The sequence below is a fragment of the Salvelinus fontinalis genome, chromosome 2 (assembly GCF_029448725.1).
Source record: "Salvelinus fontinalis isolate EN_2023a chromosome 2, ASM2944872v1, whole genome shotgun sequence".
Classification (NCBI taxonomy): Eukaryota; Metazoa; Chordata; class Actinopteri; order Salmoniformes; family Salmonidae; genus Salvelinus; species Salvelinus fontinalis.
Window position 1 is genome coordinate 13,158,298 of NC_074666.1, and position 13,139 is coordinate 13,171,436.

The window sequence follows — 13,139 nt, forward strand, 5'->3', positions numbered from 1 at the left end:
TTTCTTGTATAATAAATTATATACATTAGTTTATACTGGAATAAGGTTACATTTTTGTTAAACCGCTTAAGGATCGGACCCTTTTTTAAATGTTTTGCCTAAAATGACATACCCAAATCTAACTGCCTGTAGCTCAGGACCTGAAGCAAGGATATGCATATTCTTGATACCATTTGAAATGAAACACTTTGAAGTTTGTGGAAATGTTAAATTAATGAAAGAGAATATAACACATTAGATCTGGTGAAAGATAATACAAAGAAAAAAACTTGCTTTTGTTTTTTGTTCCATCTTTTGAAATGCAAGAGAATGGTCACAATGTATTATTCCAGGTTAAGCACCATTTTGATTTTGGCCACTAGATGGGAGCAGTGTGCGCACAGTTTTAGACTGATCCAATGAACCATTTAATATCTGTTCAAAATGTTGTCAAGTCTGCTCAAATGTGCCTAATTGGTTTATTGATAAATTTTGAAGTTCATAATTGTACACTTTCCTCAAACAATAGCATGGTATTCTTTCACTGTAATAGCTACTGTAAATTGGACAGTGCAGTTAGATTAACAAGAGTTTAAGCTTTCTGCCAATATCAGATATGTCTCTGTCCTGGGAAATGTTCTTGTTACTTACAACTTCATGCTAATCCCATTAGCCTACGTTAGCTCAACCGTCCTGCGGGGGGACACACCGATCCTGTAATTTCGTTAGTTATGCTCCAACTTTCCCTCCATCTTGTGCCAACATCAGTTCTTTTTAAGTCTTGGATCCAATAGTTATTTTTTTATAAAGAAATTGTCAGTTGGATAGGCTCTCTACAAGGTTTTGTATATATCCTCTGTCATATAAACATCCTTTTCTGCTTCAGTGTAGCCTTTTTAGAAGATCATGAATACAATTACACGGACAAAGGGGACCTGATCCTAGATCAGCATGAATACGGGCCCAGAATGTGTTGCTCTGAGAAGTCCAATATGTTAAATGGAGGACTGCTCTTTTCAGTGCCGAACTTCAGACCTCTATGGCCTCAGTGTTGTGTGTTTGATGGGGCTTTCCCCTCCAGGACACAATAGTTATTTGTTCTCACTGGCAACCAGGACTGACTTGGTTATAAAGAGACTATTTATTGCCTCTGCAGTTACACATAAATTATTATGTCATAATTTTGTAGTCTTATTTTCTTTTCACATAAGAAATGCTGGGAATGTGATTTCTTTTCCATCTAAAATATCTTGCATTCTTGAGGCCTGTAGACTACAGTGTCCTCTGTCTCCTTGACGATGATACTGAAATCTTCCTCTGTTACCTGACATAGATGACTAATATTAAAAGGCAGTTAAAGTAAGGCCTGATCCAGTTTCTCTGCTCTGTATCTCCCTGGGAATGTTTTGTACAGCTTGATGGCTGTCATGGGGGAATGTCTGCCTGCCTGTATGCCTGCCTGTCTGTCTGCCTGTGTTCAGTCTTCTGTCAACAGAAAGAGAAGGACGGTTGCTTGTAGTGCTGACTTTGCTCTCTGTCTTGTCTTGGGACAGTCTCTCTGTTGCAGGGATACGGAGAGAGCAATGGCAGCCTCAAGCCTCTCTCTTCCCTCATAAATCTGAGGAGGGAGTATGGCCATTCTAAATGTTCCCCTAGAGAGTCTCGTTGCTCTGACACAAAGGAACATAGATTGTAGTTCTTTTGTCTTTTGAGTTGTCTTTCACATGCAGCTGATGGTCATAACGATTGTGTGGTAGTCCTGAAACTGCCAGGTTGTGGATTAGGGGAACTTCTGATTCCATGCAGCCAGAGAGAGAATGGACAAAGCCTGTGATATGGTTTGAGAGACATATGTACAGTAACTATAGTGGCTGCTTTGTTCTGGTGGCTGGTTGGCTATGACAGCAGCAGCTGAGCCACGTAGTCTCCCTCCCCTGTGTGTCTGTCACACACACACACACACACACACACACAATGATAGCAGCCTGACATCTTATGGTGCGTCAGAAAGAGAAGGGGGGGGGAGAAATAAACAATGTCCCAGTTTGTGAGAAGGGGATGCTGAGAGGGGGGGGATTGTTTCCAAGCACACAAACACACCAAGGGCCCAGGGAGAGCCTGACTGGTGGCCCCCTTGAGCTAAGAAGGGGCAGGCGGCATGGCGTAAAGCATTACTGTTGAATCATTGTCAAACCCAGTGTACAGTATAGTGTCATCATATCTGACATTTTCCAATCAACAACACACACAGAGGGAGGTTTTATAACCAGCAGCAGCATTTGCCCTCATTTGCAGTCCTGTTGTACACTGGGCCTTTCAGCGCCAGAGCAGAGGCAAGAGCTTCATTTAAAAGCTTGGCTTGTTTTCCACTGTGGACCGTGACGGAAGACAGCTGCTTATTATCTGTAGTGACTGAGGCTGTGGATCCGTAACCTCCCCGGTCCCCCCCTCTGGATCCCTTTCCCGGAAGAGCTGAAGATCTGAGTCACGTTCTGTGTTTCTTTACCTCTACTTTACACATTGTTGTAGTCACACTCCCTTCACATTTCTCAATGTCAATTGTTAAATGATAATTCTTCAGGTTTCACCAACCATTTGATCTCAATCAGTTTTATATGTGTTTTGATCTGTTTTTGTAAAATGAGTCTTTAAATGGCCGGTCTCCAAATATAAACACACACAGAGCAGTTTCACAACTACTGTCAGCATGCAGGCTACCACTGTGTATGTGCGTTGTCAGGCAGGCTAACCCTGAGGACATGTATTGTCATGCAGGCTAACCCTGAGGACATGTATTGGCATGCAGGCTAACCCTGAGGACGTGCATTGTCATGCAGGCTAACCCTGAGTACGTGTATTGTCATGCAGGCTAACCCTGTGTACGTGCATTGTCATGCAGGCTAACCCTGAGTACGTGTATTGTCATGCAGGCTAACCCTGTGTACGTGCATTGTCATGCAGGCTAACCCTGAGTACGTGTATTGTCATGCAGGCTAACCCTGTGTACGTGCATTGTCATGCAGGCTAACCCTGAGTACGTGTATTGTCATGCAGGCTAACCCTGTGTACGTGCATTGTCATGCAGGCTAACCCTGTGTACGTGCATTGTCATGCAGGCTAACCCTGAGGACGTGCGCTGTCAGGCAGGCTAACCCTGTGTACGTGCATTGTCATGCAGGCTAACCCTGAGGACGTGCATTGTGAGGCAGGCTAACCCTGAGGACGTGCATTGTCATGCAGGCTAACCCTGAGGACGTGCGCTGTCAGGCAGGCTAACCCTGAGGACGTGCGTTGTCAGGCAGGCTAACCCTGAGGACGTGCGTTGCCAGGCAGGCTAACCCTGAGTACGTGCGTTGCCAGGCAGGCTAACCCTGAGTACGTGCGTTGCCAGGCAGGCTAACCCTGAGTACGTGCGTTGCCAGGCAGGCTAACTCTTTCAGTTGCAGAATCAGAGGCATCCTTTAACATCTTGGCTCTGTTTATTCACTGTGAACCAGGAAGGAACACAGCTGCTTAATATCTTCAGTGACACTGAAATTAAGTAAATCTGGAGGTCGAGGGGTGGGAATTTGGGGGTTGAGTAACTTGGCAGAGTATTTCAGTGTCTTTGTGTGTTAGCTGACACTACCTGATGTGGTGGGTAGGTGGCCACCTCAGAGAAAGAGTTCTAGTTGGACTGGTGTTAGAGCCGAGGATGACGAGTTTAGAGACTGTTCCTGTCGTCTTGGCCCCTGTGTTTGTCCTGAAGGGGGGAGGACTGGGGTTGAGTAAATTGGCGTTGCGTAACTGTCTTCTCGGCCCCTGTCGTCCCGAGCCCAGTGTGTGGGATCTGGGATGAACACTACAACAATAGATTTATGGCCCTATCAAGTCTGTGCTGCCTGACTCAGCTCTGTGTCCCCCTCCCGCTGGGCCCTGGACCACTGACGGATAAGGACCAGCTGAGAGACGGGGTGCTGTTCAGACCTGGTTTCAAGTTGTTATTTGTTCTCTTTCACATACTTCGAGGGTAACTTGATTGAGCCTGCTTGTCTGAAATAAATACTGTTTGAACCCAGGTCTGGTGTTGTTTCCCCCCCTGGCTCCGTTTAGGCTGGGGGCGGTGACACACTCACACAAACGGGGGGGGGGGGGTGGAGGGTGGAGAGCAGTCACATGACCACGGCCACCCTACCCTCACCTCAGAGGCAGGAGCGCCGGGTGCCCTTATCCAATCATGCCTGGAATGCTGCTTGTCACTCGGGCTATTTCTGCTGTCTGTCGCTATTGCTACACTGTCCAGTGCTAACAGTTTGGCAGATTTCATCTCTTTTTTTGTTGTTTGTTTCCGTCTTCTTTTTACCTCTCGCTTTCTTTTCCTCTCGGTCTCTCTCACCCCCCTTTTGCCTGGAGTTTGTAGCTTGGAGTTTCCCTGGCACTGCCTCTCTTGTTATTGTGCTGACTCGCTGCTCCTCTTTCTTCCAGCTCTGCTGTTCACTGTGGGAGGGAGCGAGAGAAAAAAGATAGAGGGAGGGAGGGGAGAAAGGGGATCAGCCAGCTGAGAAGTGGGCGACTGGATCAGACACTGAGACAGAGCAGGAGGTGAACATGTCTCACCGGCTGCGTCTGTACTTTGGCTCTGGCCGCAGCAACACAGCTCCAGAAATGGAGGAGCTGGAAGGGCCGTCCCAGGCCCAGGACGGCAACGATGTCGCCATGACATTCCACATGCAGCAGCCTCACCGGCCTCAGCGCTGGAGCAGCCCAGAATCAACTACCTTCTCCTGGTGTCCTGAGAGAGATCTGCCTATGAGGGCCTTCTCTGTGCCTTGGCAACGGCCTGAGAGAGAGATCTACTTTGGGCCTCGTCCCGTGTCTGAGAGCCCCCTGGCTGGTCATGGAGGTCCTGGAGACTCCTCACTCAAACGAAGCTCCTCCATGTTTATACCCCAGCTGACTTCTGCCGAGCCACGGCCCACAAAGAGTTCCTCTATGCAGATCTCTCTCCAACGGTCCTCCGGTGCTGGGCCTGTTGGAGCTGAAGAGCCACCGCCATGTCCGCCACCCAGCTACACCCCGGGACCTGCTCCGGCCTACACAGAACCAGACAGGAACTACCACTACGCTCTACCACCACCACGACCTCACTACAGGCGAGAAGCTTCATCTACGGTCAGTTCACCACCTCACTATAGCCGAGAAGCTTCATCTACGGTCAGTTCACCACCTCACTACAGCCGAGAAGCTTCATCTACGGTCAGTTCACCACCTCACTACAACCGAGAAGCTTCATCTACGGTCAGTTCACCACCTCACTACAGCCGAGAAGCTTCATCTACGGTCAGTTCACCACCTCACTATAGCCGAGAAGCTTCATCTACGGTCAGTTCACCACCTCACTATAGCCGAGAAGCTTCATCTACGGTCAGTTCACCACCTCACTATAGCCGAGAATCTTCAGGGAGCTCCAGTTCTGCCATGCCTCATAATGGGAATCGACAGCCCACAGAGCCTGCTCAACCCAAGCGAAGGGTATTCTGCGTCACACCCCAAGATGGCTTAAACTCAAGCGGTCAGGTCAGCTCAACTATGTCTAACGGAAATGGAGGCTCACCGGGAATCAGCATCGGAGGCTTCCACATCTCAAGGAACTCCTCAGATGGATCTGAAGTCCAGCAGTTCAGGATCGGCTATGGCTCTGGCAACCAAGGAGCTGGGCCCCGCCGCTGGTCCGTCCAGCAGCAGAACTCTGACCCGAGTCAACCTGGCACCACTCAAAGGCTTGTGTTCCAGCTTGGACAGCAGGACCAAGCCAGACAGGCCAACAATATGAACCTTGTGGCCACAAGTGAGCCCACCGATCTGGGCTTCACTGGCTCCAAGGGAGGGCGTGTGGTACGTTACCCCAAGATCCGGTTGGAGAGAAGCTCTTCGCATCAGCGGCTGCCCCGTGGGAACCACCAAACGTTCGGTGATGTTGGGGATCCTCAGGGCATTGAAGGAAACCCTTCAGAGATGGACGGTCAAAGTATGGATATTGAAGATGGCTGTACTTTCAACATCAGGAGAGAACCCCGCAAGCAGCAGCCTCTCTTCAAGATTTCTTTCAGTCAGAATGGTGATCCCCCTACCGTACAGGATATAAGCCTGGGAAATGGTCAGGTAATAATTATTGGAAGTATAAATATCATTATGGTAGTGTATTTTAAAGTTTACACACAAGCGTTGAAGTATTTCAAAAAGTTTTATGTTGAAGGTAATTGCAACGTATTGGTGTCTGCAATTTGGGAAGCAGCCTGTATTTGAGTTATGAGAGTAATCAAGAATTCAGATGGTTTCAAAGGCAGCTGAGAGTCAGTGAATGTTCTAAACACATGAAAAACACATATTTATAGAAATCTATTTGTTATTCCTCACCAGACAGTCAAATCAAATCAAATTTGTCACATGCGCTTACTGTGAAATGCTTACTTACAAGCCCTTAACCAACAATGCAGTTCAAGAAATAGACTTCAGAAAATATTTACTAAATCAATTAAAGTGATTTTTTTTTTAACAAGAAAATTACATAACAATAACGAGGCTATATACAGGGGGTACCAGTACCGAGTCAGTGTGTGGGGCTACAGGTTAGTTGAGGTAATTTGTAAAGTGACTATGCATAGATAATAAACAGCAAGTAGCAGCAGTGTAAAAACGAAGGGGGGGTCAATGTAATAGTCCAGGTGGCCATTTGATTAATTGTTCATCAGTCTCATGGCTTGCGGGCATAAGCTGTTAAGGAGCCTTTTGGATCTAGACTTGGCACTCTGGTATCCCTTGCCGTGCGGTAGCAGAGAGAACAGTCCATGACTTGGGTGACTGGAGTCTTTGACTATTTTCTGGGCCTTCCTCTGACACTGCCTAGTATATAGGTCCTGAATGTCAGGAAGCTTGGCCCCAGTGATGCCTTACGGTCAGTAGGGGGGGGGGGGGGGGGGGGGGTCGATTCAGTTACATATTGGTATATTATTTTGGACAGTGTTTTATTGATAATTTTACTCCAAGTATTGCGTTGTAAAATAATAAAAATAATAAAAACGCATGCCTGCCTTGCGGTTGGGCGAGAAGGGGGTGTTCACATTCTGGGAAGTGAGAATGTCAAGTAGCCCCAAGGCATCCTGGCCAGGAGCTGCGGCAGGACTCCACTGCACCGGCTTTTATTTCATTTCACAACCACAGGCATGTGAACTTTTACACACTTAGATGGAGTCTCGTTCACTAGGAAAACCTGAGGAAAACAAATGGGAGACGGACTTTGGAAACTAGTGCTCAACACACGCACACAATTGTTGCCCAGCCCACTCACTTCATTGTCTTTACGTTGAGGTAATAGTACCGTGACCTAACGTAGCAGTCGTAAAAGAAACGCCTGACCGGCATTTCTTTCTCTCTGGTCCTGACAAGAAAAAGAAAAAAATAACTTTCCGAGGTTCTCTTCTGCTCTGTTCAATCAGTTCAGTAAATGTGGAGGAAGAGTTCAGATGGAGGGTCGCCTTGTTAACGTCCAAAAGAGGAAGTATCGTCACAGGCTCTCCATTTCTCCAGAAAACTCGATGCAGCCGGTTGTCTTCTAACCCTGCAGAGGGTGAGGTAATAAATAGGAACAAACACCCCCACCGCCTCTTTAAGATCTGGCTGTGCTTGTGCTATCTTTAGATCTGTTTGAAAGGGGCTTGTCTCCTATGGCCTGGGTCGGTGTGGCGTCTCCTATGGGTCGGTGTGGCGTCTCCTATGGGTCGGTGTGGCGTCTCCTATGGGTCGGTGTGGCGTCTCCTATGGGTCGGTGTGGCGTCTCCTATGGGTCGGCGTGGCGTCTCCTATGGGTCGGCGTGGCGTCTCCTATGGGTCGGCGTGGCGTCTCCTATGGGTCGGCGTGGCGTCTCCTATGGGTCGGCGTGGCGTCTCCTATGGGTCGGCGTGGCGTCTCCTATGGGTCGGCGTGGCGTCTCCTATGGGTCGGCGTGGCGTCTCCTATGGGTCGGCGTGGCGTCTCCTATGGGTCGGCGTGGCGTCTCCTATGGGTCGGCGTGGCGTCTCCTATGGGTCGGCGTGGCGTCTCCTATGGGTCGGCGTGGCGTCTCCTATGGGTCGGCGTGGCGTCTCCTATGGGTCGGCGTGGCGTCTCCTATGGGTCGGCGTGGCGTCTCCTATGGGTCGGCGTGGCGTCTCCTATGGGTCGGCGTGGCGTCTCCTATGGGTCGGCGTGGCTCCCTCAGAACAGTTGCAAATAATGTAAATAATCAACTGTATCTACATACTATAACAGAAGCTCTCCATTTCCTAACCAATAACATTTGATTTGATTTGAGATGCAGACCTAACAGCATTTAAACTGTTTCTCACTCGTCGGAAACGTAGGCCTCTCAAAACGGTTTTGTTGTTGTTGTTCTCTGTAGTTTGTAGCTTGGTATTTAGACTATCTAATGACCACTGTGTCAGGATAGGACCAGAATCATCCAGAACTATTACTAGAGTCTGCCACCCCTCTTTTAGTTGCATCTTGATGAGGTGTATCAGACTATTCCCACTACCAACCAGGATACTGCTACTGGCTGGGAGGTTATGTCCTCACTCAGCTATTTGGGAATGTTTTTATATTACTATTGGAGCAGCATTGTCACCTTTTTAAGACTGGCTAATGATATTGACATTGAATGGCGTGACCAAACAGGTCATAGGCCTATGTTTTGTATGACCCTTTAGTTTGAATGTCCACTCATGTCAGTGCGCGTGAGTTGAATTTCTGTTGAGGGTACACGCTAAGTGGGTACATGGCATACTAAGGCAGCACCTCTTGTTTTGACTGGGCTTATCATTTCAGTGTGATTTCTACTGTCTGTATGACTGATCTCTGCTGACTTTAGCAGCCACTGAAGTCAGGAATGTCACCCACCAACTGTTTGAACATTCCTCCCTATACCACATCTCTTCAGAGTCTTTAGATTTTTTTGACAAAATATGGAAACAAACAAATAAATATAGCACAATTTTAGCCACTTAACATTCCCGCTACAGAATAAAGTTACCCTGCTCTCACATATAGGACACTTGACGTTCGTATGTATGGTATTACCTTGATACCCATAGGAGGGGAACCCCCCTTTTTATAGACCTTAATGACAGCCATGTTTCCCCAGGTGCCCTGTGGTTGCCTGCCTAGTAGGCTAATGCCCCTGGCCCTAGAAAAGCACAGTGTGTGTGCCAGGCTGGAGACAGACAGCTTTGCCTATAGAAATAGAATAACAAGAACGGGAAAGGGGCATCCCCATTTCAAGTCAATGTTTTGGGATGTGTCGGCTGGCGGCCATATTTAGTGTACCCATGCCAGGAAGTAATTACATTTCTATAGTTAGGCCTATGCCCTCGCCACAGCCTTAACCCAGACCAGTTCAGAGCTAGTGCAGTTGCCATTCACAAAGAGCTTTGACCGACTGGCTGGCTGACTGGCTGTCACGAGGCTATATTAGCTTGGGGGTCTCCAACGTTATTTTTGTCAACATGCATGTGCTGTGCCGGGGGCTGGGGAGGGAATTGTTGTGGGAGCTTTTTCAGGCACCTTGTGCGGCATTGTAACTCAACCTAAACACACTCAGGGGCTTTTCCAGTGAATAGGTCAGGCTTTATTGTATAGGCCTATATTTCTTCTGTCGCTCAGCTGAAAAAACAGCTAGGGGTCAGGGGCCTGCTGATTGATCCCTGATTGTCTGCTGACCCTAACCCTCATTCTCTCCTTCCAGTCTGTTGTCTCTCTCGCTCTCTCTCTCTTCAATTTCAATATAAGGGGCTTTATTGGCATGGGAAGCAAGTGAAATAGATAATAAAAGTGAAATAAACAAAAGAATGAGTAAACATTACACTCACAAAAGTTCCAAAAGAATAAAGACATTTCAAATGTCATTATGTATATATACAGTGTTGTAATAATGTGCAAATATTTAAAGTACAAAAGGGAGTATAAATCAACGTCAATATACAGTTGAAGTCGGAAGTTTACATACACTTAGGCTGGAGTCATTAAAACTCGTTTTTCAACCACTACACACATTTCTTGTTAACAAACTATAGTTTTGGCAAGTCGGTTTCGACATCTACTTTGTGCATGACACAAGTAATTTTTCAAACAATTATTTTCAGACAGTAAATTATAAATTAAATAATCTATCACAATTCCAGTGGGTCAGAAGTTTACATACACTAAGTTGACTGTGCCATTAAACAACTTGAAAAATTCCAGAAGATGATGTCATGGCTTTAGAAGCTTCTGGTAGGCTAATTGACATAATTTGTGTCAATTGGAGGTGTACCTATGGATGTATTTCAAGGCCTAACTTCAGACACATTGCCTCTTTGCTTGACATCATGGGAAAATCAAAAGAAATCAGCCAAGACCTCAGAAAAAAATTGTAGACCTTCGCAAGTCTGGTTCATCATTGGGAGCAATTTCCAAATGCCTGAAGGTACCACGTTCATCTGTACAAACAGTAGTACACAAGTATAAACACCATGGGACAACGCAGCCGTCATACCGTTCAGGAAGGAGACGCGTTCTGTTTCCTAGAGATAAACGTACTTTGGTGCGGAAAGTGCAAATCAATCCCAGAACAGCAGCAAAGGACCTTGTGAAGATGCTGGAGGAAACAGGTACAAAAGTTTCTATATCCACAGTAAAACGAGTCCTATATCGACATAACCTGAAAAGCCGCTAAGCAAGGAAGAAGCCACTGCTCTAAAACCTCCATAAAAAAGCCAGACAACGTTTTGCAACTGCACATGGGGATAAAGATCGTACTATTTGGAGAAATGTCCTCTGGTCTGATGAAACACAAATAGAACTGTTTGGCCATAATGACCATCGTTATGTTTGGAGGAAAAAGGGGGAGGCTTGTAAGCTGAAGAACACCATCCCAACCGTGAAGCACGGGGGTGGCAGCATCATGTTGTGGGGGTGCTTTGCTGCAGGGGGGACTGGTGCACTTCACAAAATAGATGGCATCATGAGGCAGGAAAATGATATGAATATATTGAAGCAACATCTCAAGATATCAGTCAGGAAGTTAAAGCTTGGTCTCAAATGGGTCTTCCAAATGGACAAATGGCATACTTCCAAAGTTGTGGCAAAATAGCTTAAGGGCAACAAAGTCAAAGTATTGGAGCGGCCATCACAAAGCCCCGACCTCAATCCTATAGAAAATGTGTGGGCAGAACTGAAAAAGTGTGTTTGACCAAGGAGGCCTACAAACCTGACTCAGTTACACCAGCTCTGTCAGGAGGAATGGGCCAAAATTCACCCAACTTATTGTGGGAAGCTTGTGGAAGACTACCCAAAACGTTTGACCCAAGTTAAACAATTTAAAGGCAATGCTACCAAATACTAATTGAGTGTATGTAAACTTCTGACCCACTGGGAATGTGATGAAAGAAATAAAAGCTGAAATAAATCATTCTCTACTATTATTCTGACATATCACATTCTTAAAATAAAGTGGTGATCCTAACTGACCTAAGACGGGGATTTTTTTCTAGAATTAAATGTCAGGAGTTGTGAAAAACAGAGTTTAAATGTATTTGGATAAGGTGTATGTAAACTTCCAACTTCAACTCTAGGTTGTATTTACAATGATGTTTGTTCTTCACTGGTTGCCCTTCTCTTGTGGCAACAGGTCACAAATTTTGCTGCTGTGATTGCACACTGTGGTATTTCACACAATAGATATAGGATTTTATCGAAATTTGATTTGTTTACAAATTCTTTGTGGGTCTGTGTAATCTGAGGAAAAAAATGTGTCTTTATGGTCAAATATTTTACAGAAGGTTAGGAAGTACAGCTCAGTTTCCACCTCATTTTGTGGGTAGTGTGCACAAAGACTGTCTTCTCTTGAGAGCCAAGTCTGCCTACGGTGGCCTTTCTCAATAGCAAGGCTATGCTCACTGAGTCTGTACATAGTCAAAGATTTCCTTCATTTTGGGCCAGTCACAGTGGTCAGGTATTCTGTCACTGTACTCTCTGTTTATGGCGAAATAGCATTTTAGTTTGTTCAGTTTTTTTGTAAATTCTCTCCAATGTTTCAAGTAATTATCTTTTTGTTTTCTCATGACTTGGTTGGATCTAATTGTGTTGCTGTCCTGGGGCTTTGTGGGGTGTGTTTGTGAACAGAGCCCCAGGATCAGCTTGCTTAGGGGAGTCTTCTCCAGGTTCATCTCTCTGTAGGTTATGGCTTTGTTATGGAATGTTTGGGCATTGCTTCCTTTTAGGTGGTTGTAGAATGTAACGGCTCTTTTCTGGATTTTGATCATTAGTGGGTATCGGCCTAATTTTGCTCTGCATGCATTATTTGCTGTTTTACGTTGTACACTGAGGATATTTCTGCAGAATTTTGCATGGAGTCTCTTTTAATTTGCTGTTTGTCCCATTTTTTTGGAATTCTTGGTTGGTCAACGGACCCCAGACCTCACAGCCATAAAGGGCAGTGGGTTATATAACTGATTCAGGTATTTTTAGCCAGATCCTAATTGGTATGTCAAATTTCATGTTCCTTTTTGATGGTGTAGAAAGCCCTCGCCTTGTCTCTCAGATCGTTCACAACTAAACTCAGCAAATAATGAAAAGTCTCTCACTGTCAACTGCTTTTATTTTCAGCCAACTTAACATGTGTAAATATTTGTATGAACATAAGATTCAACAACTGAGACATAAATTGAACAAGTTCCACGGACATGGGACTAACAGAAATGGAATAATGTGTCCCTGAAGAAAGGGGGGGTTAAAATCAAAAGTAACAGTCGATATCTGGTATGGTCACCAGCTACATTAAGTACTGCAGTGCATCTCTTCCTCATGGACTGCACCAGATATGCCAGTTCTTGCTGTGAGATGTTACCCCACACTTCCACCAAGGTACCTGCAAGTTCCCGGACATTTCTAGGGGGGAATGGCCCTAGCCCTCACCCTCCAATCCAACTGGTCCCAGATGTGCTCAATGGGATTGAGGTCCGGGTTCTTCGCTGGCCATGGCAGAACACTGACATTCCTGTCTTGCAGGAATTCATGCACAGAACGAGCAGTGTGGCTGGTGGCATTGTCATGCTGGAGGGTCATGTTAGGATGAGCCTGCGGGAAGAGTACCACATGAGGGAGGAGG

General features: G+C 46.1%; 1 protein-coding gene across 17 annotated transcripts in view; it reads left to right on the forward strand.

Annotated features, from left to right (window-relative positions):
• nedd4l (NEDD4 like E3 ubiquitin protein ligase) overlaps positions 1-13,139 on the forward strand; it is a 118,886-nt gene that overhangs the window by 31,394 nt on the left and 74,353 nt on the right. For 7 of the 17 annotated variants that reach the window (XM_055864099.1, XM_055864103.1, XM_055864116.1 and 4 more), the window contains exon 1: positions 4,524-6,120. The exons of 6 other annotated variants lie outside the window; for them this stretch is intronic. In XM_055864099.1, coding sequence (XP_055720074.1) covers positions 4,567-6,120 — 1,554 coding nt within the window. In that variant the 5' untranslated portion in view covers positions 4,524-4,566. Of the gene's footprint in view, positions 1-4,522; positions 6,121-13,139 lie in introns of those variants that run through there. 4 more of the 17 variants (XM_055864100.1, XM_055864108.1, XM_055864101.1 and 1 more) reach the window with 2 other exon arrangements.